Here is a 27,298-nt window from a genome sequence, read left to right as displayed (position 1 = left end):
TTAAAATTTAAATTTCTTATTTGAAATTAACCCTCTTGAATTTATAGGACTATTAAATTAATATTTATAATTAATTTTTTTAAAATTTTGTCAGAACTAACTATCTTATATTTATTGTTTTGAGTTTTTAATGTCAATCTATATATATATATATATATATAATAGAAGAATAACAAGCACATCTCTATAAATGACAATTATCATTTTTTTTAAATATTATAATTTCAAAAAGCCACATAAAATTTTACTTACAAAATTATTTTTAATTCATCAATATAATTTATTTTTATTCCATCATTTCAATAATTTCTTAACCCATGATCTGATAATTTTTTAATCCCACGATCCCTCTTTTAAATATGGTTAGTTTTTTAGTATTCTATCATTTTAATAACTTCCTTCCTCTACAATTTAGTTTGTGATTTTTTAATTCATGCATATAATTAAATTTAAATATAAATAGTTATTTAGATTATTCATTTCAGTAACTTCTTAACCTATGATCTAATAATTTCCTGACCCCACAAATTTTCTTTTAAATATGGTTAGCTATTTAGTACTCTATCATTATAATAACTTCCCTATTCTATGATTTAGTTTGTGATTTTTTTAATTCATGCATATAATTAAATTTAATATGGATAGTTTTTAAATTATTCTATCATTCCAATAACTTCTTAGCTCTATGATTCACGTAGAATTTGGTGAGAATATATATATATATATATATTATATAATAGATAAATAAGAAATACTTTTTCAAATTTGACACGTATGAGTTTTTTTTTAAATATTATAATTCTATGCTATCAACATTATTATTAATTTTTAAAAATATTTTTTTAATTTATAAGATTATAATTTAAAAATGTAACTTCTCTCCCATGATCTCAAAATCTCAAATATAATTTCTCAACTAATTCACAATTTAAAATTTTACTTTTAAAAATTTTATCCTTAATATTCTCTCTCATAATCTCACATATAACTTTCTAAATATTTCCATTTCATAAATTATTTTGAATTGATATAATAATTTTATAAAAAATAATTTAAACTATTTTATTGCAAATTAAATCATATATATAAACAAATAAAAACTGAATTATAAACGTATGAATTAATAAAATAATTACATTAAATTCTTTATATGTTATTAATTAATATAATTCTCATTTATAATTTAATTAAATATATATGATTTATGAATTGAGTAATTAACGAACAATTTCCTAACCCCATGATTCCTCTTTTAAATATGCTTAGTTATTCAATATTCTATCATTCTAATAACTTTCTTGCTCTACAATTTAATTTGTAATTTTTTTATTCATGCATATAATTAAATTTAAATGTGGATAATTGTTTAGATTATTCATTCCAGTAACTTCTTAACCCATAATTTAATAATTTTCTAACCTCACGATTTCTCTTTTAGATATGGGTAGTTATTCACTATTCTATCATTCTAATAACTTCCTTGCTCTATGATTTTATTTGTGATCATTTTAATTCATGCATATAATTAAATTCAAATATGAATAGTTATTTAAATTATTCTATCATTCAAATAACTTCTAAGCTTCATGATTCACATAGAATTTGGTGAGAATGTATAATAGATGTATAAGAAACACTTTTTCAAATTTGACACGTATGAGGTTTTTTAAAATATTATAATTCTACGCTATCCACATCATTATTAATTTTTAAAAATATTTTTTTCTAATTTATAAGATTATAATTTGAAAATGTAACTTCCATGATTTGAAAATCTCAAATATAATTTTCTAATTAATTCACAATTTAAAATTTTACTTTTAAAAATTTTATCCTTAATATTCTCTCTTATGATCTCAAATATAACTTTTTAAATATTACCATTTCGTAAATAATTTTGAATTGGTATGATAATTTTATGAATAATAATTTAAATAATTTTATTGTAAATTAAATCATATAAATAAACTAATAAAAACTGAATTATAAACGTATGACTTAATAAAATAATTACATTAAATCTTTATATGTTATTAATTAATATAATTTTCATTTCTAATTTAATTAAATATATATGATTTATGAATTAAGTAATTAATTGATATTAAGTTAAATTCTAATATTTAAATTAAATATAATAACATAAATTTCTTGATATTTTAATGTGTCATCTCATGCAAATATGTCAAGGATAAAATGAAATTTTTATTTATGAAAATTATGTTATTATATTTAATTTAAACAATGCATCAATAGTAATTATTCCTTAACCTTTGTAAAAACAAAATATATTTTTTAGAAGGCTGCACACATAACAAGTGTGCTTCCGCTGTTGAATGCTTCAAAGTAAACAATTTATAATACTCTAAAAATTATATTTTTTTATAACCTATAAAGAAAATTAGAAAAACATTCTAGAAGTGTAAAAACTAAAACGTCATCTAAGGTTTTTCTTATAACTATCCCACCCCATGTCTCCACCCCACTTTTCCCACCTCTCCATGCCTTTTCTTGCTAAATGTGTAGTATTGCTTTGAGAACATGGGGTTGTCCTTTCCCTCACACGTTTTGAATTTGCATGGCATGCAAACTAGGAGAGGCATATATAAAAATTGCATCCCACACAATGTGAGGCAAACTCATTCATTTGTAAAATTTTCAATCATGATATTATTCTTTCAAATGACTACAAAATTTGATTGCATTCATTCCATTAATCGATCTCGTGAGGATTAAAAGATCAAAGCGCACATTGTTCGATTGTGGTCCATTTCTCCTCATGCTGTTCCAAACGAGCTTACATCACTTGAGATGGTTTTGCAGGATGAATCTGTGTGTTCCATTCTAATGTTTTGAATATTCTATAATTCATAATAGACTAATCAATTCCTTATAAAACCTTATTTTTATATTTTCCACTTGCATGTTTTTTAGGTATTACATGGGTTTTATTATCTATGACTGATTTACTCATTAATGAAAAAAGGCACACCTTCATTTACCTCTCTCCTGTATATATTACCTCATGCTTAAATGAATTGTTGAACATTCATTCATGTTAAATATATTGTATATTATATAAGATGTATTTCATTTGTGTATGTTATAATTTCACACCTATGTCTTTTTTAGTACATTCACATCCATTATATTTAAGAAATGTTTTCTACATGTATATTTAAATGAATGCATGTGTATGTGTGTTGATTGAGTATTGGTGGAATCTTAATTTGAAATATGGTCAAGAACAAAATGTAATTACTTCTCTCAATAAAAATTTAAATCTTAATTCATCACATTGTGAATATATTTACATTGTAATTTTTTTATTATTGCAATACCATCATATATTTTTAATTATTTTAAAATATACTTCTGATTATAACTTTATTTAAGTAACTTCATTCAGTAATCCAAGTTGAATTAAAAATTATTATAATTCTTATAAGAGGACTTGTGCATTGCACGGGTGAAATGCTAGTTTCCTTTTTTTAAAAAAAAAAAAATAGGAGTACTTGGCTGGGAATGTCATGTGTGAAACGAGAAGAGAGAAAGAGTGGCGTGAGAGAGAAAGAAGAAAAGGCAAATTGACCTCTATTGTAAGTTTACAAGCTTCTAAGAGCCTAAATTTATTATTTATGCAACCCTTTCAACTTTTAAAAGAGGTTCAATCTAGTTTCTACCATTTAAAAAAAAATTTAACTATTAATTAATTAAAAAAATGATAGTAGAGGACTTCAGAAAAATAAAAAGGAACCAATCAAATTTTTTGATCCTTTTTTGTAATTTTTTGAATCATTTTTTCATAATTTTTAGGTCCTTTTGTTGTTATGTTTTGGTTAACTAATGATTAAATTTAACTTGTATTAATTATAGATGTCAAATTTTATCATTTTTTAAAGTTAAAAGAGAACATAACATAAATAATGAATTCTAAACGTTAAATGCTTTTGAATCTATAATTTAGATATTAATCTACTATTTTATCCCAAAAAAAAAAAGAATTGAGTGTGTGAGTGTGGCCTGAGGAGGAAGAGAGTGGGAGAAGAGAAAGAAAGAGATAATGAGAGTTTAGTGAAAATTATAGCAAGTTTTTAAAATAAAAATTTCCTTTCCAGTTGAGTCCTTCCCTTCCTCCATCCTTTAATTCCTACATTAATTATACCGCATATATATGAAACTCTAAATACTCATTCCGTTGTTAAATGAAGCAAATTTTAATTAAGTTTAAGAAAGTTGATTAAATATAATAATCATGTTTAAAATTTAAAATTTTAACTAAATTATCTTTATAAGTAGTGAAACAAGTTTGTCTCATGAAAAAAAAAAATTAGGAGGAACATTTTTTTAAAATATTAAATGTTAAGAAAAACAATAGTGAAACACATGCTATTTTTTCATATTATAAAAAAAATAGAGTGATTATGTTACTGCCCATTAGTATATTAATATATTAATATCAACAATATGGTGCAGATGTAAGGAGTTTAAGATGTATGACTTTTTTATTACTCGAGAAATATTAATAACAAATCACATTATTTACAACTTATTTATATATAATTTCATGTAAGGGTTAGGCCACCACCTGGCTAGGGAAGGCCCATCTAAAGTCACAGTTTAAGATTGATAGAATGTTGACATAAATATAAATTAATATTCTCCTTTAATTTTAAGATGTATTTATTTTTTGTTAGAGACATTTTATGTCAGGAAGTTTTAAATTTTACAGAATAAAATATAGAATGGAATAATTGTAACAATCCATTCCAGAAAGTAATCGTAATTTTAATTACTTTAATAGAGTTAATTGATTATTGATGGTAGGAAGGAGACTTGGATGAGGAGAGTGTAACGCCCTCAAATTTACAAACCGATTTTTCGCAAATTATTAATTCAACAAATCATTTTTTTTCATTGAACCCTTATCATGGTAGAAAAATTTCTACCATGATACATCCAAGACAATATACCACAGGTCTTAAAATATCTGAAAAAGCAATTAGAACCATGAGGGACAGACATGATCCTCATAGCATGTTATTCAAATTAGGTCATGAATCAAAAGGGACAGACATAATCCTCTTGGACATATAAATGCATTTAATAAAAAGGATTAGAGTTTACATGCTCCATAGACAAGATATGTCCTAAGTTGGCACAAGATACATTGTATAATCCAAAATAAGAGGCAACGTAAAAGATGGTGTCTCATACACCATAATTACACCTCTGGTGCTTTCTCGGCCGGATTCGCTCCTGTAAAAATATTAACCACGGGGAATGAGACTTAAAAGTCCCAGTAACCAAAAATTAATATGTAATGATGCATGCGGATGTAAATAATCATGCGATTGCTAAGTGGGCACACAAAACATTTAACCAACAATATTTTCAAACAAACCGAACAAGTATTTAATTGCATGACTGCACCTTATATCCTCCTTTTACCATGCTCGGACGCCAAATCACCCGGCCAAAGGTGAGTTGGACCAAGCGACACGCCACTCATTGGGTCCAATGAGGGCTTACCACGTGGTAATAATTAACCGAACAGAAATTCCCATTAACACCATACATTAAAATACCCTGACAAGTCATGCATCATTCAAATATCCAAACAGGAATATATCCGAACAATAATATCTCATCATGATAAATAAAAAATAAATTTTTAACCCACTTGGCAATAATTTCAAACAAGTATATACAGTATTTATTTTCAATAATTCATAATTTTTCCAAACAACAAAACAACACATAACCATTCACAAACACACTCATCACAACACATTAATAATGGTTACCTTGTGTCTTGAATAACAAGTTCCCCTTCACAACTCCTTTTTCACCACTATCTTTGTCAATATAATCTACATAATTATTTCACAATACTATATATTAATTTTACATTAAAATAAATAACTCTAATTTAAAGAGTTAGAAAGTCTTAAATCTATAGTCCATATTAATACTAATTTAAGATTTATGCCTCATTTAACTTCCCAAATTCTTTTCTAAAATTCTCGTACCCTAATGAACTATTTTTTTTATCCTCAATTCACTTCTAGTATCACAATTTCATCCTTCTACATTCTAAAAATTCATCCAAAAATAAATTAAAAATTTTAAAATTATCCTGAAGCCTCAAATCACCTTTCTATAACCTCAAAAATACCTATTCATACTTAAATAAATATTTAATAATCATAGGTTTATCCCTACGTCTCAGATTCCACATAAATTCAACCATATAGATCTAGATTTTAACTCAAAAATTCTTAAACATGAGTTTCAACCTCAAGAAAATATTCTATAATATTTATTATATCCCAAGAATTTTAACCTATATTTTTAATCCATCATATCATCAGATTAACTATCCTATAGAAAAATCCTAATCAAAATATTTACTCTATCCTACAAAATAATCATATCACTAGAAAGCTAATATTATTTAGAAAATAACTATAAAATTAATTTTGTAATTAAATAAATTTTTAAATGCTAATCTAAACAGGAAAGTTAGAACATACCTGAAGAAAAAGAAAATAATCCCCCCTTGCGAGAAAACGCCGAGCAACGTGAGAGGAAGAGAGAAAAATAATATAAAAATGGGATTGTGAGTCCCAAAATTATATTAAAAAAAACTATAGGTTTGAATTTAATTATTCAAACCTTTGGGCCAAAAGTTGCAATTTTCTCTAAATTGCATCTTAGCCTCTCATGCTTCCTAATGCACACACCCCCTCCTTTTTATACATGAAGGCACCTCTTCTCTTCCCTCATCTAACCAATGTGGGACTTAGAAACAACAACCTTCCACCCCTTTTTTTTTGTTCCTTCTACCTTCTCTTTTTTTTTTCAACACATACATAAAAAAAATTATTTATGTATTATATCTTAACTAAATATTGCTTATGTGGTTTTAAATTTAAATTTTTAAATTCATAATTAAATACCTAACCATAATATTATTTCTAAATAACCTCAAATAATATAAATTCCTATTATTATCATTTTTTTCCTCAAAACCTAAATTCCACAATTTCTTTATTATATAAAAATCAGGATGTTACAATTCTCCCCTCCTTTTAGAAATTTTGTCCTCAAAATTTAATAGATAAGCTTAGAAACTATGTACCTAAGCAAATAAATGTGGATAATCTCGCCTCATACTCTCCTCGGTTTCCCAAGTAGCATCACCTAGGGCTCCACCCTTCCAAATCACCTTCACGAGTCGGATGGTCTTATTGCGCAGTTGTTTGTCCTTAAAGTCCTCAATTCGCTCCGGTTCGGATCTAAAGGTCAAATTCTCCCTCAATTCTACTTCTTCAGGTTCAATAACATGGGAGGGATCCGGGTTGTACTTCTTCAACTGTGATACGTGAAACACATTATGGATACCTGCAATCTGTGGAGGCAATGCAACTCTATATGCAGCAGATCCAATTCGCTCCAAGATCTCATACGGGCCCATAAATCTAGGTGTCAACTTCTTTGCCTTAATGGATCTACCAATGCCTGTCACTGGAGAAACCTTCAAAAATACATGATCTCCTACTTCAAACTCTAACGGCCGTCTCCTCTTATCAGCATAGCTCTTCTGTCGGCTCTGAGTGGTTAGCAATTTTTGCTTAATCATTGCAATCTTCTGGGTGGTCTGCTCTACAATTTCTGGACCAATGATACTCCTCTCACTTAATTCTGTCCAACACAAAGGCGATCTACACTTCCTTCCATACAAGGCCTCATAAGGCGCCATCCCAATACTAGAATGATAGCTGTTATTATAAGCAAATTCAGCTAATGGCAAATGATTATCCCAACTACCTGGTAGTTCAATGGCACAAGCTCTCAACATGTCCTCCAAAGTCTGGATCGTCCTCTCTGTTTGTCCATCTGTTTGGGGGTGGTATGCGGTGCTAAAACTCAGTCTGGTACCCATAGCCTTCTGTAGCGCACCCCAAAAGTTTGAAGTGAACCTTGGGTCACGATCTGACACAATTCTAGAGGGTATACCATGAAGTCTAACTATCTCCTTAATGTATATCTCAGCAAATTTCTCTAATGTAGAGGTAAACTTGATCGCCAAAAAGTGAGCTGATTTGGTGAGTCGGTCTACTATCACCCAAATAGCATCCTTACTCGAGGGTGTTCTTGGCAGTCCAGTGATGAAATCCATAGAAATATCATCCCATTTCCACTTTGGAATATCTAACGGTTGCAGTGTTCCAGCTGGCTTCTGATGTTCTATCTTTATCTTCTGACACGTTAAACATCTAGAAACAAATTCAGTTACATCTTTCTTCATTCCTGGCCACCACCAACCTCGCTTCAAATCATGGTACATTTTAGTTATACCGGGATGAATTGTATATTTGCTCCTATGAGCTTCTTCTAAAAGGATATTCCTCAATCTTGGATCATTAGGTACACAAACTCTACCTTTATACTTCATCACTGTGTCCTCAGAGATGGTAAAATTTGGGGCCTTACCTACCACTATCTCCTTCCTTATATTCCTTAAGTAGTCATCACTCTGCTGTGAGACTCTGAGATCTTCCCAGAATTTGCTCTCAAAGTCTGCTACCTGGAGTGCGGCCATTTGATGTTCAATCACATCTACTGGAACATCATGAAAACTGTTCCATAAATGATATTCATGAACCATCAAATGTGCAGCATGAATAGTCTTTCTACTTAAGGCATCAGCTACCACGTTAGCCTTACCCGGATGGTAATGTAATTCAAAGTCATAATCCTTTAGAAATTCCATCCATCGTCGCTGCCTCATATTAAGCTCTTTTTGATCAAATAAATACTTCAGGCTCTTATGGTCACTGAAGATTTGAAACTTAGATCCATACAAGTAGTGTCTCCATATCTTCAGAGCAAACACAACTGCAGCTAACTCCAAATCATGAGTAGGGTAATTTTCCTCGTGTGGTCTCAACTGTCTGGAGGAATAGGCAACCACTCGGTCATTTTGCATCAAAACACATCCTAAACCCTTTAAAGAAGCATCAGTGTACAGAGTGTACGGCACCACAGGGTTAGGAATAGTCAATACTGGAGTAGTGGTTAACCTCTTTTTCAATTCTTGGAAAGCAGCTTCACATTTGTCAGTCCAAATAAATGGGGCATCCTTCTTAGTCAGCTTAGTTAAGGGCATCGCAATTTGCGAAAATCCCTTAATAAAGCGACGATAATAACCTGCTAAACCTAAAAAGCTTCGTATCTCTGTAACAGATTTTGGCTGTTCCCACTTCATCACTGCATCAATCTTGCTAGGATCCACCGCAACTCCGTCTCTGGACACAACATGGCCCAAAAACTTTACTTCTTGGAGCCAAAATTCACACTTGTTTAATTTGGCATAAAGCTTATGTTCCCTCAAAACTTGCAAGACGATTCTTAAATGTTCACCATGAGCCTCCTCATCCTTTGAATAAATAAGAATGTCATCAATAAACACTACTACAAACTTATCTAAATAGGGTCGAAAGATCCTATTCATGTAATCCATGAATACCGCAGGAGCATTCGTAAGTCCAAACGGCATCACCATGAATTCATAATGCCCATATCTCGTCCGAAATGCTGTCTTAGGTATATCCTCTGCTCTCACTCTCAATTGGTGGTACCCTGACCTTAAGTCAATCTTTGAGAAAACTGCGGATCCCACAAGCTGATCCAGCAAATCATCGATTCTCGGAAGTGGATATTTGTTCTTGATGGTTACTTTGTTCAATTGTCTATAATCAATGCACAATCGGAGGCTTCCGTCCTTCTTCTTTACAAAAAGGACTGGAGATCCCCAAGGTGAAACACTCGGTCTGATGAAACCCTTCTCAAGTAGCTCTTCAATTTGCTTTTTCAGTTCCGCTAACTCTGAAGGGGACATCCGATAAGGAGCCTTAGAAATTGGCCCTGTACCGGGTACCAATTCAATTGAGAACTCTACCTCGCGCTTTGGGGGTAAACCGGAGACTTCGTCTGGAAATACATCCGCAAATTCTTTGACAATTGGGATATTCTTCACGCCTTCATCAATCTCAGCTTGGATAGAGAAGAAAACCATGTAGGCCTGGCAACCCTTCTTCATACATCTATCAACTTGCGCCGCCGACAAGAAAACATGATCTTGAGTCTCGACTGGGGTCACCGACAAAGAAGATAAAGACACACTCCTCTCTCTACAATCTAGGATAGCACCATTTGCAGCCATCCAATTCATTCCCACAATTACATCCATACCTCTCAGTGGTAGGATAATTAAGTCCATAGTTGTTTTCCTATTTTTAAACTCGACTACTAGGTTAAGGCATGCCTTAGCAGTCCTTACAGATTCTCCCGCAGGAGTAGACACATTCATATCAAAAGGTAAAATACACACAGGCAAATCAAGGTTCTTTACACAAGTTTCAGAAATAAAAGAGTGTGTAGCACCCGAATCAAATAGTGCAACAATATCATGATGAAGGATTTTGATGTTACCTCTAATGGCATCTGGGGAGTTCATGGTGTCCTGAGTAAGAGCAAACACACGGCCAGAGACAGTAGGATGTTGGGAAGGGTTCTTCATATTTGAGCCCTGGTTGTCCCCACAAAACTTTGCAATGTGACCGGGTTTCCCACAAATGTAACAGACCCAACACTGTCCGAAATGACGACGCCCGCATTTAGTGCACTGTTGAGAGCTCGCTGTACTCGGGGCAGGGGTAGATACTGTTGGGCTCCTCTGTGACCCGTGATAACTACTATGATAGCTCCTCTGTCCTTGGCCCCTTTGAAATGGACCCTTCTGCCTTCCTTGGTTCCATGAGCTACTCGAACCCTGATGGTTTTTCTTCATAATGCCTCCGGTGGGTCGAGGGTAGGTTGGGGGTCTACTATATGAATAACCCTCTTCTCTCTCTCGACCTCCTTCTTACTGCGAGCTACTACTTGTAGTTTTATGCACATTTCATCATAATCTCGGATATCTAGATGAGCCAATTGTTCCCTCAATTCTGGTCTAGCCTTCTCCAATAAGCGCTTAGCCTTCCATTCGGAATCATCCCTATACTGCAGGTACGTGGAGTATCTAGATAACTCCTGAAACTTAGCAATGAATGTGTCCTCATCGAGGTTCCCTTGCTTAAAGGCATGGAATTCCGCTTCCTTCTCAGACCTTAACTCTGATGGAAAGTAATGCCTGAATAATTTTTCCTTGAATTCCTCCCAGGTGAGTGTAGAATCATCCCTGGGCCCTGCTGTCTCCCACCAATCTCTTGCTCCTTTCACTAGGAGCACTAATGCTACTTGTACTTTTTGATTGCTGGTGCATGTGACTACTCGAAAGATGGATTCGAGTCTCTTCACCCATTCCTCTACCACGGATGGTTTAAGGTTACCATCAAACGTAGGAGGGTTAAACTTCCTAACAGTTTCCCACACATCAGTAATGGTCGGTGGGGCTCTCTGTTCCTCCTGCCTAATTTCTTTCCTTCTAGACTCATGATCTCTCAGAGTGGCAGGATGTGAGGAACTGCCTTCCCCCACATGACTCTCAACATGAGCCCTATCTCCATTTTCAGTTACCTTTTGCCTTTTAGCTCCGTCAACTCTTGTTCGTATCCTTGAACCTTGTCTGTTAATATTTTTACAAGCATTCTTAATTCCGCCAAGTCAGGCTCCTCATTTGGCAGTGGCGGTGGCAGGTGCTCATGTTGGAATCCTGAGTTACCACGAGTAACAGGCATTTTCTCTCCCCTCCTAAAGGATACAAGATATAAATAATAAAATTAGCCTAGCTATATCATGGCCATACAATGAGAAGCACCATAACAATGTATATTGCCAACCGACTATATGCTCTGATACCAATATGTAACACCCTCAAATTTACAAACCGATTTTTCGTAAATTATTAATTCAACAAATCATTTTTTTTCATTGAACCCTTATCATACCCTTATCATGGTAGAAAAATTTCTACCATGATACATCCAAGACAATATACCACAGGTCTTAAAATATCTCAAAAAGCAATTAGAACCATGAGGGACAGACATGATCCTCATAGCATGTTATTCAAATTAGGTCATGAATCAAAAGGGACAGACATAATCCTCTTGGACATATAAATGCATTTAATAAAAAGGATTAGAGTTTACATGCTCCATAGACAAGATATGTCCTAAGTTGGCACAAGATACATTGTATAATCCAAAATAAGAGGCAACGTAAAAGATGGTGTCTCATACACCATAATTACACCTCTGGTGCTTTCTCGGCCGGATTCGCTCCTGTAAAAATATTAACCACGGGGAATGAGACTTAAAAGTCCCAGTAACCAAAAATTAATATGTAATGATGCATGCGGATGTAACTAATCATGCGATTGCTAAGTGGGCACACAAAACATTTAACCAAGCAATATTTTCAAACAAACCGAACAAGTATTTAATTGCATGACTGCACCTTATCTCCTCCTTTCACCATGCTCGGACGCCAAATCACCCGGCCAAAGGTGAGTTGGACCAAGCGACACGCCACTCATTGGGTCCAATGAGGGCTTACCACGTGGTAATAATTAACCGAACAGAAATTCCCATTAACACCATACATTAAAATACCCTGACAAGTCATGCATCATTCAAATATCCAAACAGGAATATATCCGAACAATAATATCTCATCATGATAAAAAAAATAAATTTTTAACCCACTTGGCAATAATTTCAAACAAGTATATACAGTATTTATTTTCAATAATTCATAATTTTTCCAAACAACAAAACAACACATAACCATTCACAAACACACTCATCACAACACATTAATAATGGTTACCTTGTGTCTTGAATAACAAGTTCCCCTTCACAACTCCTTTTTCACCACTATCTTTGTCAATATAATCTACATAATTATTTCACAATACTATATATTAATTTTACATTAAAATAAATAACTCTAATTTAAAGAGTTAGAAAGTCTTAAATCTATAGTCCATATTAACACTAATTTAAGATTTATGCCTCATTTAACTTCCCAAATTCTTTTCTAAAATTCTCGTACCCTAATGAACTATTTTTTTTATCCTCAATTCACTTCTAGTATCACAATTTCATCCTTCTACATTCTAAAAATTCATCCAAAAATAAATTAAAAATTTTAGAATTATCCTGAAGCCTCAAATCACCTTTCTATAACCTCAAAAATACCTATTCATACTTAAATAAATATTTAATAATCATAGGTTTATCCCTACGTCTCAGATTCCACATAAATTCAACCATATAGATCTAGATTTTAACTCAAAAATTCTTAAACATGAGTTTCAACCTCAAGAAAATATTCTATAATATTTATTATATCCCAAGAATTTTAACCTATATTTTTAATCCATCATATCATCAGATTAACTATCCTATAGAAAAATCCTAATCAAAATATTTACTCTATCCTACAAAATAATCATATCACTAGAAAGCTAATATTATTTAGAAAATAACTATAAAATTAATTTTGTAATTAAATAAATTTTTAAATGCTAATCTAAACAGGAAAGTTAGAACATACCTGAAGAAAAAGAAAATAATCCCCCCTTGCGAGAAAACGCCGAGCAACGTGAGAGGAAGAGAGAAAAATAATATAAAAATGGGATTGTGAGTCCCAAAATTATATTAAAAAAAACTATAGGTTTGAATTTAATTATTCAAACCTTTGGGCCAAAAGTTGCAATTTTCTCTAAATTGCATCTTAGCCTCTCATGCTTCCTAATGCACACACCCCCTCCTTTTTATACATGAAGGCACCTCTCTCTTCCCTCATCTAACCAATGTGGGACTTAGAAACAACAACCTTCCACCCCTTTTTTTTTGTTCCTTCTACCTTCTCTTTTTTTTTTCAACACATACATAAAAAAAATTATTTATGTATTATATCTTAACTAAATATTACTTATGTGGTTTTGAATTTAAATTTTTAAATTCATAATTAAATACCTAACCATAATATCATTTCTAAATAACCTCAAATAATATAAATTCCTATTATTATCATTTTTTTTCCTCAAAACCTAAATTCTGCAATTTCTTTATTATATAAAAATCAGGATGTTACAGAGAGCATTGTTAGGAATGTACTGAAAACTATGCCAATTATTAAACCGGTTGAAATATTGAGTTAATGATCAATTGTCTAACAGGGGGGTTAAACTGGGTTCAAACCGATTTTATGTAAATTAATTTATTTTTAATTTTACATAGAGTATTTCAAATAAAAATTTTAAGAATAAACAATATAATATTAAAAAAATCACATGATAAAAAGATTATGGTAACAAAAAAGTTTTACAATTATATAAATTTAATTAATACAAGTTAAAATGTGTATGGTGAGTGATAACAAGAAATGTGTGTGCCTAGATGTGAGTATAATTATGCACCAAACGCTTGCTTGAATAAAAGATAAAGCTAACAGCAACAGTCCCTTGTTGGTCATCTCGAACATGTTTGGAAACCTGTTCTAAATAAAAAAATCTGTTTGATAATATATTTTTAAAAAATATTTTAAAAAATAAAAAATAAAATATTATTTTGAAGAACAAAAAAATGAAACAACTTTTAAATGTTCTGTGATTATTGTTTTGGAGAATAAGGGAGAATAAAAAAAATCTATTTTTATTATTTTTTTGTTCTCAAAACATGTTCTACAAAACATCAGTTTTCAGAATAATAAAATAAAAATAGTTTCAACAGTCCCATTTCTCTCTGTTTTTTTTTTAAGGGAGAATGGTAGATATGTTTTAAAAGGATTAATTAATTTAAATTAAATTTCAAGTATCAAATTTCATGAATTTATAAGTTCAACTTTCAATTTTACAATTTCATTGTAATGAATTTATAACTTATTTTTTTAAATTTTAACATAGTTGAATAATATATGAATTTGTTTTCCTTTTAAAATTTAAAATATAAGTTATAAATTTATCATAACAAAATTATAAAATCAAAAACCAAACTTGTAAATTCCTTTAGCTTAATATTTAAAACTTAATTTAAATTAATTGATCACTTTAGAACCTATTTGTTATTCTCTATTTTTTCATGGGAAATAACTAAGGCAAGGCTAGGTAGTAGAAACTAGCTTGCACAAGTATGGGGAGGGGGAGTGTAACCTATTTAGGTTGAACGGGTTATTATGGTTTATTTCAAGTCAATTTGGATTACTCTAAGTCAATTCAAATCTAGTTTAACTTTTTAATTGAATTGGATAAGTAGTCGATTTATCATATTATTGATTTAATTAGTTAGTCTAGTTTTTATCCCACGATTATTAGCATCATGTCTATGGTTTTATTAAAATTTGATTTCACCTTTTACCAATTTTTTTATTAGACCTATTAAATATTATATTTTTCTTGTTCTTTTTATAAATCATTTTAAAAATTTAATAAATGTTTACTTTTACTAATATTAGTGTGTGTATATTGATAACATGTTTTTTATATTAACATCTAATGAGAGGTAGACGAAAAAAGTTTATATAAAAAATCAATAAAGTATTTTATAAATAAAATTAAACAAATAGGATTAGAATGAATACATTTTTGTCCCTTTTTGAAAAGCTGTCAAATTACTTGGTTTGTTAAAAAATATATCAATGTTTCAATTTATATCCTCATTAACCAAAGAAATATAATGTTTATATTTTGTGCCATCCACATTCAATTGGGGTTGGCTTAGGTGCAAGAAAGCTATTAAAATTATAGTGATAAAAAAGAAACGTCATTTGATATTCTAATTAAGCATCTTATAACTTATATAAGTTTTTATTTTTATTTTTGAAATACATAAATTTTTTGCAACCATTCTTATAGATTAACGAATAACTTTATATAAAAAAATAAACAATTTCAATAGAAAATAAGAGGGAATGAGAGGCAATGAGACAATTTTATTCTATATTTTTAATTTCACTTCGGTTTTCTTGGTCTGAAATGAATTTTAAGAATTTAAGGGGCCTTTTTTATTAATGAATTTTAAGAATTTAAGGAGCCTTTTCTATTAATGAATTTAAGAACTTAAGGGGCTGTGGACTAGGGGTTTAAAATAAACTTTTCGCCAATTTTTTTTTAATCAAAGAATCCAAAATCAATAAAAGTAACGAATTCAACTTTGGGAAAATTTCATTTGTGACCCTTTGATTACACTTAATAAAAAAAATGTCCCTTAGAAAAAATTTACTTCAAACTAGGGAAATTAAAGTGAAATGAAAATGCAAAATAAAATTACCTCATTGAATCATTGTCCCTCATTCCCTCTAATTTTTTAATAAAATTATTTATTTTCCTATATAAAATTATTCAATAATAATACAAACAATTCTTATAAATCAATGAACCATTTAATGTAAGGAAATGAACAACTTTACTTAAGGAAATAGACAACTTATTTTATCATATTTAAAACATACTTAAAACATTTGAAATAAAATTAAGATTCAATAATAATACAAACACTTTTTGTAGGTTAATGAATAATTTTTTAATAGAGAAATGAATAATTTTTGAAAAGAATCAAAGAGAATGAGGAATAATAAGATAATTTTACTTTGTGTTTTAATTTTATTTCAGTACCCTTGATCTGAAGCGAATTTTACAGCGTTTAAGAACCCTTCTTTATCGTCAAATGTAGGCAAGGGTTTTAAATGACATTTTCGCTTTACCTTTCCTACATTAAATGCTTTCTTCATGTCATTTAGATATTTTGGACCGAAAAAGAGCAGTTTGATCGGTCACTTTGCAGCAGTTTATAGCCCATAGCTCCCTAATTTCATTCCTATGCAACTCACAAAAGCAGCGTCACTTGCCTCCGCCTCCAGCTATAACGCCTTACATGGAGTCCGCAGAAGACGACCTCCGACGGCCGATCTTGAACTCAACTTCGTCGCCGACGGCGGTTCAGGAGGAACAGGCAGAGCCTAACGGTGGTGGAGCTCACGTAGTTGATTCCAGACTGGAAAATGTTCTCTCAGACACCAACCTGACGTGGTTCAAGAAGTTCCGATCAGCGACGTGGATTGAGCTGAACCTTCTCTCCCGCCTCGCAGGTCCGGCCATCTTCGTCTACCTCATCAACAACCTCATGTCCAGCGCCACAAGAGCTTTCGCCGGCCACCTCGGCAACCTCGAGTACGCCGCTGCCAACCTTGGCAACAGTGGCGTTCAGCTCTTCGCTTACGGCGTCATGGTATGTCACTCAATATTAATTCTCTGTTCATTTAAGACTCCTTTTGGTATCGTACTCATATCGCTTCAATAATAATTACTCTTTTTAACTTCAATTTAAAATATAAGCATTTTCTTTCCACCAGTTGAGTTACATGTTTGTTGATATATATATTATAGATAGATACGAACTGTGTGGCGTATGCTAAAATGACAAAATTTTCTAAATTATTTTGCAGTTAGGTATGGGAAGTGCGGTAGAGACACTGTGTGGGCAAGCCTACGGTGCACACAAGTATGAAATGCTAGGTGTGTACATGCAAAGAGCAACCGTAGTGCTGACCCTCACCGGGATTCCAATAACCTTGGTTTACATATTCTGCAAGCAAATCCTGCTCTTGATCGGTGAATCGGCGGCTCTATCGTCGGCGGCTGCGATCTTCGTGTACGGCCTGATCCCGCAGATCTACGCTTACGCCGTGAACTTCCCCATACAGAAGTTCCTCCAGGCGCAGAGCATTGTAGCTCCTAGCACTTACATTTCCGCGGCCACGCTCGTGCTTCACATGTTGCTCAGTTGGGTGGTGGTCTTCCAATTGGGTTTGGGCCTAATTGGGGCCTCTTTGGTGCTGAGCCTGTCTTGGTGGATCATAGTGGTGGCCCAATTTGTGTACATTGTAATGTCTCGGAAGTGCAGGCACACGTGGACTGGGCTTAGCTTTCAGGCCTTTCATGGGCTCTGGGCTTTTACGAAACTATCGGCGGCTTCCGCCGTCATGCTGTGTCTTGAGATTTGGTATTTTCAGGTGCTTGTGCTGATCACTGGGTTGCTTGATGATTCTGAGCTTGCCCTCGATGCTATCTCTGTTTGGTAAGCTTTTTGATTATCAATCAGCCTCAAGACATTTTTTTTTAAAAAATAAAAGTGCCTTTCGGTTTTTGTTTACACGAAGTTTCTTCACATTTAAGGTTGTTGGATGCCTTCCATTGGCATGTATAGAAAAGTTTTAGTATTATTTACGACATGAAGACAAAAACATGAGAGGATGAGGCAGCTTATTACTCTCTCCGTCTCTCCATTTAAAATTTTAAGACATTTTTAATTAATTTTGACTCTGAAAAAAATACAGTTAACATGGTTAAAATTTACATACTATTATCATTTTCATGTTGGTCCTTATTTAATAGAAAAATTATATCACAATAAATATGAAAATTTCATTCATTTCAAATATTTATTAATAATATTTTTGAAAAAAAAACCTCATTAATTATTTATTGAAAACACCAAAATACTTTATATTTTTAAACATGATATCTCTAAAAAAAATGCTATATAATTTTAAATAAAGGGAACAATTTGATGTTGCACCAACAATAAGAATAATGTATCTGTGTGTGTGTGTGTGTGTGTGTGTGTGTGTGAATTGAGAGGAGATGAAGCTAGTGTTGTGGGAAATTGAACCTACGACCACCCTTTGTACAGGGGATCACTTTGCCACTGGGGCAATGCTCCAAGTGCAGCATGTTGTATCTCTAATCATTCGAAGACTGATAAATTAATATGTAATGCCAACCACTACACGACAAACGTGTAATTTATTTAATCGTGGATCATCATGAATTGGAGGAAGAATTACTATGAAATCCCACAAGATGTATTATTTGTCATTTTCTTTTATTAAGTTTTCAATAAACTTTATAGTATTTAAATACGTTGTGTAAGAATTATGTGTAGAAATGAGTAACATTATTTAGATTAGCTGAATCAAAACACAAAAGAATGTTACTTAGAGGGAGTAATATTATTTAGATGTTATCCCCTTGGCTGCGTTTTGGAATGTAGAAATGAGTTTCAGGGGAAAAGGTGAGAAATTTACATGTTTGTGTTGCTAATTTTTCCCTTATGAAATATTCTGACAATCTAAATATGAGAGTTAAAAGGGTGGGGGTGACGTAATGTGGGTTTTGTGGTGGCAGCATGGCAATAGCAGGACTGTTGCTTCAGATTGGAATTGGATTTAACGCAGCAGCAAGGTGAGTGAATAAGGAGTCATGTTTGAGCAATGAATTAGATCCTTAAAGAAGAAGAGTTGATGATTGAGAATGACGGTGAACGTGTGTGTGTGGGTGCGTAACAGTGTGAGGGTGAGCAATGAATTAGGGGCTGGGAATCCAAGAGCAGCCAAATTCTCGGTGGTGATTGTGAACGTAGTGTCGTTCGTGGTAGCTGTGATCGAAGCCATTGTCGTGCTTGCTCTTCGCCATGTCATCAGCTACGTCTTCACCGAAGGCCAAACCGTGGCCAACGCCGTCTCTGACCTCTGCCCTTTTTTGGCCGTCACCCTCATCCTCAATGGCATTCAACCTGTTTTGTCCGGTAACTCTCCTCCCTCCCGCCCTCCTTTCTTACTTTATGTTAACTTTATTACCTCAACTCATATAAATCAGATAAAATTTAAGTAAAGTAACTTGTGTACTTGAAAAATCTATGACTGATCATAAATATGTCAAGTATAGGTAGACTCACAACTCACTAAACCCTCATAATTTGTAGAAAGCTTGGAGATAATGGTGATCGTATCGTGTGTTTTAATTATTGACCGATCGACTTATATGAACTAAATCAATAACCGTTTTAATAAATTAATTAATTATTTAATCTCACATTATCCTTGACTCAATTAGTTAAGAAATAGAGAATAACTACCGATTACAAGATTATAGGTTGAGCCTTTGCCTATTAAATTCACTTGTATGGTTTACCTATTATGATCCACACAAGATTATAAAGATTCATATATATGGGCTTATTAATTAATACAAATTCATAAATATTTATAAGTATTCCAACACTTTATTTATGCTAGCTTTTATGGGTATATATATGTCCACTTAAACTCTCACATAATATAAAACTGGATATAATAACAAATAAAATAATAAAGTTAAATGATTATGAAATTTAAATTTTGAAATTTTGAGTTAAGATATGGTGCTTTTTGCCCATTTATTTTCTCTCTATTCAAACGATCACTTTCCATTCCTGAGAATTACTTCTTCCTCCATCCTCAAATAATTAACTATTATATTTATTATCATCATATATTGGTGACCCAGAGAATGTTGTTTTTTTGGTTGGTGAAGGGGTGGCTGTTGGGTGTGGATGGCAAGTCGTGGTGGCTTATGTAAACGTGGGGTGTTATTATGTGGTTGGGGTTCCCCTCGGTTGTCTTTTGGGCTTCAAGTTCAACCTTGGCATTAAGGTATTCCTCTCCTGTTGTTCTTTTTATACCTTTTTATTTGTAAATTTCTTGTCTTATAATTTTCTCCCCAACAATCAACATATGTATGTTTCCACCAACTTATACTGATGATAACTATAAAGCTCAGCTGTTGGGATACCAATTAAAGTTGATGTAAGTGTTAGAAGTTCTGATAACTTAAGTCAGTGTTTGAAGATTCGAATATTAATTCTTGTATAAATTATAATTTAGCTATAAGAGGTTCATTTTTATTGATGTTGAAGTCTTTTTTTAAAAAAAAGATGTTACTGGATTATAATATTCCATCTAGATCTTAGGAGAATTAGAGTTGTTATTGCATCAAAGATACGTAGCCTGAAGGGTCAAAGTGAATTACTTGCAGGGAATATGGTCTGGCATGATCGGTGGAACTTTGATGCAGACTTTCATTCTTGTATGGATCACTTCTCGCACTGATTGGAATCACGAGGTAATCTGCCAATTCTCATTGTGTTTGTGTGGGAGAGTCAGCGAGAAACTTTCGGCCCAATATTAATATGTTGGGCTTTTACACCCAATGGAGTGGGCCCAGCCCAATGTGAAACTGATGAGTGATCGAAACTACAGGTGGTTAAAGCTCAGAATCGAGTTCGAAAGTGGGAAGATAAGAAAGAAGGTGAGCATGAGCAGCAGGGTTGATTCCCATAATCACTGAGATTCCTCTATTTTGTCATTGTATTAATTTTATTGCTCACAGCAAATAAACCTCATTTTCTTAATGTTATTGGTTGTTAGACAATTTTTTAAAGAAAAGCTTAACAAGAAAAAAAAAAAATTCTTCGTGATGGCCACTGATGGTCTATGGAGATCTGGTATTAGTGACACATAAAATGCTTCTTCTTGATATTCCATCCATTTAATTTTTTTATATGGTCCGTATATTCATTATTACCATGTAAAGCTCTTGAAAATTAGATCATGAAATGACCGCATGAATAATATATTTATTTTAATATCGCAACTATAGTGACCTTATATTATTTAGTTTGGAAAAATTTACCATTTATCTTCAATATCTAGAGAGATATAATCTTTATTGTCAATAAAGCCTATTTCTTATATTATTAAAAAAGAACAGAGAAAATTGGGTGCATATATATAGACAAAGTATTGAGAGGGTCCATTTTCTTGGTAAAGCATGAAGCCCAATGGGTTGTATTAGATTCTTTATCATTGATAGCCTTTGTCATTACAAAATGGGTCCTTTATTCTTATTATCAATGCATGCATTCAATGATGGGGAGGAAAAATAATGTGAAAGGATATCAAGCAACATGAAGCTGCGATAAGACGCCAAAAAATACAGTCATGGAAGATTAAAGATTAAAGCTTAGCTACCAACCATCATGTATTTTAGCTGATAGGGAGCTGTGCTAATTTAACAAGTAATCTTGAATTCAAGTCATAACTAAGTTGTATTAAATACTTGTTAAAAAAGTTTCGTCACTTTTCTGATCCTTACCCACTCTACCTAAATTTTTTTTTTGAATTGAAAGTCATGAATAAACCGTGCTAATTAATAAAATGAGTCATGTCAATATACAAAAGATTACAACAATCAAACAGCGAGATATCAAAAATCTAAATATATAAATTGTCAGTAGGGGCTTGATGAAATAATTAATTCGCACATTTGTTTGCCTCCTTGAAAATATGATCAAACATATTATCCAATCTTACATGATGAAATCTCTAATTTTATTGATAGTTAAAAAAAGTGGATGAATAGTAGAGAACTTATTATGAATTAATGAGAAAACTTCTGTAAAGTCAGGGTAGACATTAACTTTACCAAACTTTCAGCCCAGCAAATGTTTAATTCTCATAAGATGCCCATAAATTCAATTACTGTACTTGGATAATATTGGAGGTATTTAAAGTAGCCTTTAATCCAATTATCTTGATTGTTTTGGATGGGACCGCCACAACTAGTTGCATTGTGAATGTTAACAAAGCCATCATTATCCAACCTAACCTATCTTTCTTCAGAGGAAAACCATCTAGCTATTGCTCTATTGCCCTTCTTAAAATAAGAAGTTGATTTTAGTTTGAAGATATTGGTCTCTGAGTATATCCTAAATGCTGGTGAAAGCAATGTCTTTATCTTTGATGTCTTCTTTAGAATATATATTTTTGCACCTTTATTTCCATATGTTTCAACACACGTAGGCATAAAGTCTCTGCCAAGAGATTTTTCTTGCACATACATTGCCTGCATCATTCTCTGCATTTCAAATCATCCAATCCTGTAAAGGAGGAGTAAAGAAAGTGTTAAGTTTAGATTGTCTAACTAGTTTTATTCAAACCTTTTTAAAATTTTTTGCAATATTTTAATAATTGAACAATAGAATTCAAAGAGTTACACCTAAAAGAGTATATCCTGATACAAGAATTACCCCCATTAGAATTTGGGTAGAATTCAAAGAGTTGCACTCAATATTTAAGCCCGGCCTAGATTTTAGTTGGAGTCTAATATGATTTCTAGATGCTAATAATTTGGGCCTGGCTCTTTCTTCATTAGTAGTATAGCTAACATTTGAGTGTCAAATTAGGGACTAATTGAACACAATCACCATGGAAATCAATGAAAGTGGAAGGTACACACACACTCACACAATTTGGTACACACACACAATTTTTATGTTTCTATATATAAATTATTTTTAACATAACCTTACATATTAATAAAAATTTGTTATTTAGTTGAAATCATATTAAATCAAAATAATTTTTAAATTTTGCCCCTAAGGCCCATTAACATCATAGTAGTGGTAGGTAAAGAATAGAATTAATATTTCTTCCCTTTTTTAAAGCCAAGGGCAAAATTGTATAAGTACTAAAAAATATCATAACATTTTTTATATTTAGAGATAAAATAAGTTTTTATAAAATACTTTATATGCAGAGAGAGGGAGAGTATATGTATAGCAGCATATTCTTTTTTATATATTACACACATCAAATATCCCTCAAAACATGATTAGGCATTAAATATTTTATAGGTAATGGGATGAAAATTCAGGAGCAATGAGCTAGCTTCATTAAAGCAGACAATAAAAAAGACGGAGAGGGTTGACTCGGAGTGGTCTGCATTAATTCAACGTAAAGCAATGCATGAACCTCGCATTTTCACAGATTCAACTCTCTTATTTTTTATATATATATAGTTGCCGAGAAATCAGAAAAAATCCGAACCAGAAATTAATTATAGCTGTTTCGTCTGAAAGGGGCAACTCGATCCATTAATTTTGCAAGGCAGGGGGAAAATAAAATGAACATTTTATATGTACAGAACGTTAATATGGTGTGACTGAGATGAGACTAGTCCATGAAAATACAAGATGAATTATTAGGTTAGACTCTGGTTTATTTTCTAATTAAGTTATTAGGGTGCCGTTAATTGCTTGCAAGCAAGGATATGAAAATGTGAATTATTTAATTATCAGAGAGAGAGAGAGAGAGAGACACACACATGCAGTTCATTATCGTAGCTGGATCCACTCAGAACTGTCATAACATTAGTTGACTCTCCACAGAACAATGATCACTTGTGTGTGTGGGTATACACATTCCTCCCTTAAATGCCCTCCCAAATCGTGATATACGTATACTCCTTCCGATTCTGAATATATATATATATATATAATCACTTTACACAGTTTATGAAAGTTAATTAAGTGTAGTAATTATGTTTAAAAAAGAATTAAATTATCCATTAATTTAAAATGGAAGTTATTATATATCTGAGAAATCATGATTGACGTCAAGTCAAAATGTAGCAAGTGGATAAGCTACAGACCAGATGGCGTAAAAAAAAAAAAACACACACACACACACACACATATAGTTTTATAATTAATCTTATTTTCATATGCATAATTGCATCCACCATCAGAGTGCATGATGTGTGTGTGTAATTTATGACTTAACCATTACTGCACCGACTACTCAATAATTGTCATAATTAATCAGACGTCACGTGTCAAGATTTCAAGTCTCATCCTATCCCCTCATACTCCATAAATGCAAAAAATTAAACCTGCCAATAATATAAAACTAATTTCAAAAATAACACTAATCGAAGCTACATGCATGCTGCTTCACAACATTACGAAAAGCTGTAAAAGCAGCCCCACAAAGTATCGCCAGTGTTGCACGTTCATTCGCCTTGAAATTTAATCCAAATTATACACACACACACACTTATATCTGCATCAATTTTAAATTAAACTCACTATATATATATATATATATAATGAAATTGTAGACAGAGAAAGGGGGAAAAAAACAGAGACATGGGCGTGTAAATTAAGGGGGGAATTGAATTACTCATATAAAACTCTAGCGTGATGTTGTTGTAAACTCTTTCACGATAGTTAATAAAGAAACAGCTTATTCAATATTTTATCCAAAAAAAAAAAACTTAGCCAATTTTTAAAGAGAGATCAACCAACTCCAAACTTATGAGATGAGTTGATGGGAAAAATTAAAGGAAATTATTAAAAAAAAAACACATATTTTGGAACCGGTTGTGACAACAACTAGTTTAGAAATCACTAAATTGGTTGTGACTACAAGAAGTTTAGAAAGGCAATATATTTTTAAACTTGTGATCACAATCGATCTAGAAAATGAATTTTTTTTCCTTTATTTCTTATTTTTGGGCCTTTTCTAAATTGGTTACGTATAGAAATTTATCCTTTAAACCGGTTTAGGAAACCATTTTCATCAAATTTAGAAAACTTTTTTTTTTTTACTAGGCCCAGCCTCAATACAAAGTAAATATAAATATATGACTCTCAAAAGGTTGTTCTTGTTATAAACAAACTAGGTAATTAGTAACAAATTAATTACCTAAACTACTTCATCCTTCTAACAAACCTTCCCCTAATTACCTGATAGATTATATAACTTTGAGAGATCTTTCATACAACTAGACATAAATTGAAGAAACTTCCACAAATCCACTCGATCTCTTTTATCATAATGCAGTCTTACATTCCTTCATTCAGATGCAGTTCATTGTATTTGTATAGAATTAAGCAGTACATAACAAACCCTCTAGTATTAGGTTGCTGATCTAAGAAACATATATAGATTCTATGACAGAAAAAACAGACACCAGATCTGCTATATATATCAGACGCATATGAGACTCAATAATAATGCCAAACAGATCATGACTAGGATGATTTGAACAAATAAGGCTGTTGGGTTGGTGATGGAGCAAATAATGTCCTCCAAGTCTTCAAGTGTGCGATGAAGTGTTCATGAAAGCCAGATTTAGCAGAAGAAACAGAAGACAGAATCTTGTTTCTGAATCTCTTGCCTATCTTCACCTTCAGCTTCGATATTCTGATCCTCAACGACCACGACGATGCTTTTCGTCTAGAATCAGCTCGCTCCATCACCTTGTAGATCAGGAACTGTGCTCTTCTGTGCTTTCTCTCCTCTGGGTCTTCCTTCTCCATCTTTGAGTAGCCATACGGCTTCCTAATTGACAGAGCCATTATTGAGTACTCTTTTTTTTCAAGAACAAGACACAGAAGAAGGCAAATGATCATATGTGAAGCCAAGACGACGGGATTGAATTTGATATATAGAGGGGTCTTTCTATTTTTTTAAATTTTGTTTATATAATTTGTGTTCCTGAAATTAAATATGTATATCCCCAAACCAAAGTGAATAAATATTAGAGCTATTTATTAACAAGTTATATAGGGTTGAAGGTGGGGTCATGCGGTGATGAAGCATGGCATGTGGACTGTGGACTAATGTTTTAATAGAGAAATAATGGAGGTGATGATTGATCTGTTCTTGAACTGGGCTTGCTTAATCAAACTAATTAATAAACTTGCACTAATTAATGATGAGGTGCTTGGTTCAAATATTTAAAGAAGTTGAATCAGCTTATTCTAGATCTTGAGTTATTATTGTCGGTAATAACAATCCCACATAACGGGAGTTTGGATATAAAACACTTCTAACATGTTCCATCAGAATTGAAAAAAAAATTAAAACTCATTAAGTGTGTTTAAAAAGTTATTAAATTTTTTATTTTATTACTATTAAATATATATACTTTAATAATATATTTTTTTCTTACACCAACATTTAATAGAGGTAAAAAGGGAAAACTTTTGAAAAATAATTAATGAAATGATTTATAATTAGGACAAACAAATCCTTCTCTCTTTGTTGGGAGTGGAATAGGCTGCGCTCCTATCAAGCAGCCTACAGCCTAGCCTAACCTATTTAGCTAAGCCCTTTTAATAAAGCAGGTATATTTTTAAAGCTTGGGCCTATTTAGACCTTTTTATTTAATTTATATATTATATTTAAATTTATGCTCTCCTTGTTGAATGATTGAGCCTTATTAATGATTTAATTAGGCTTAAAATCTAGTGAAGGCTCTTCAAAACCTATCTCTTTTGCTATTTTAAGTAAACCTTTAAAAATGCCTTTTCAGACTCGATCTGGCTTATGACAAGCTTAGATCTGAGCCTAAAAAAGAGCTTATATATATGCTCAAGCCTTAAGTCTTTATTTTAGGCTCAAGCCTTTTTAAGCAAGACCTAACTTATTTCCATGTCTACTTTTTGCCCAATGCCTTTATTTTAGGCTCAAGCCTTTTTAAACAAGACCTAACTTATTCCCATGTCTAATTTTTGCCCAATAAATAGGATAGGAGGGAGTAATAACAAAATGTACTAAATGTTAGGCATCTTTCAATTCATAAGAAAATTAGGAAATTGATTGATTGTTCTTTTCA

The 27,298-nt window shown here is 32.0% G+C and overlaps 2 protein-coding genes and 1 long non-coding RNA gene across 3 annotated transcripts; 1 reads left to right on the top strand and 2 right to left on the bottom strand.

Moving 5' to 3' along the window:
* Positions 1-12,023: 12,023 nt before the first annotated feature.
* Positions 12,024-13,786, bottom strand: LOC129292542 (uncharacterized). The gene is made up of 3 exons (XR_008588900.1): positions 13,570-13,786; positions 12,841-12,906; positions 12,024-12,293 (listed from the first exon to the last, which is right to left on the bottom strand). It is a non-coding gene; the product is annotated as an uncharacterized LOC129292542 (long non-coding RNA).
* Positions 13,787-16,737: 2,951 nt separating this feature from the next.
* On the top strand, positions 16,738-21,364 carry LOC129293269 (protein DETOXIFICATION 40-like). Its single transcript, XM_054931137.1, has 7 exons — positions 16,738-17,243; positions 17,461-18,092; positions 19,202-19,258; positions 19,363-19,601; positions 20,369-20,487; positions 20,870-20,956; positions 21,094-21,364. Exons 1-7 carry the CDS (start codon positions 16,890-16,892, stop codon positions 21,163-21,165), a joined length of 1,560 nt encoding a protein of 519 aa, XP_054787112.1. The 5' UTR covers positions 16,738-16,889; the 3' UTR covers positions 21,166-21,364.
* A 4,116-nt stretch (positions 21,365-25,480) lies between these two features.
* LOC129292075 (uncharacterized) lies at positions 25,481-26,117 on the bottom strand. Its single transcript, XM_054929590.1, has one exon. It carries the CDS (start codon positions 26,088-26,090, stop codon positions 25,710-25,712), a length of 381 nt encoding a protein of 126 aa, XP_054785565.1. The 5' UTR covers positions 26,091-26,117; the 3' UTR covers positions 25,481-25,709.
* Between the last annotated feature and the right edge of the window lie 1,181 nt (positions 26,118-27,298).

Source organism: Prosopis cineraria, unplaced genomic scaffold (genome assembly GCF_029017545.1).
Source record: "Prosopis cineraria cultivar Desert tree isolate PC_DT_omini unplaced genomic scaffold, ASM2901754v1 PC14, whole genome shotgun sequence".
In the NCBI taxonomy this organism is placed as follows: Eukaryota; Viridiplantae; Streptophyta; class Magnoliopsida; order Fabales; family Fabaceae; genus Prosopis; species Prosopis cineraria.
The sequence above is the reverse complement of the archived record's forward strand: the minus strand, read 5'-3'. Positions and strand labels throughout refer to the sequence as shown.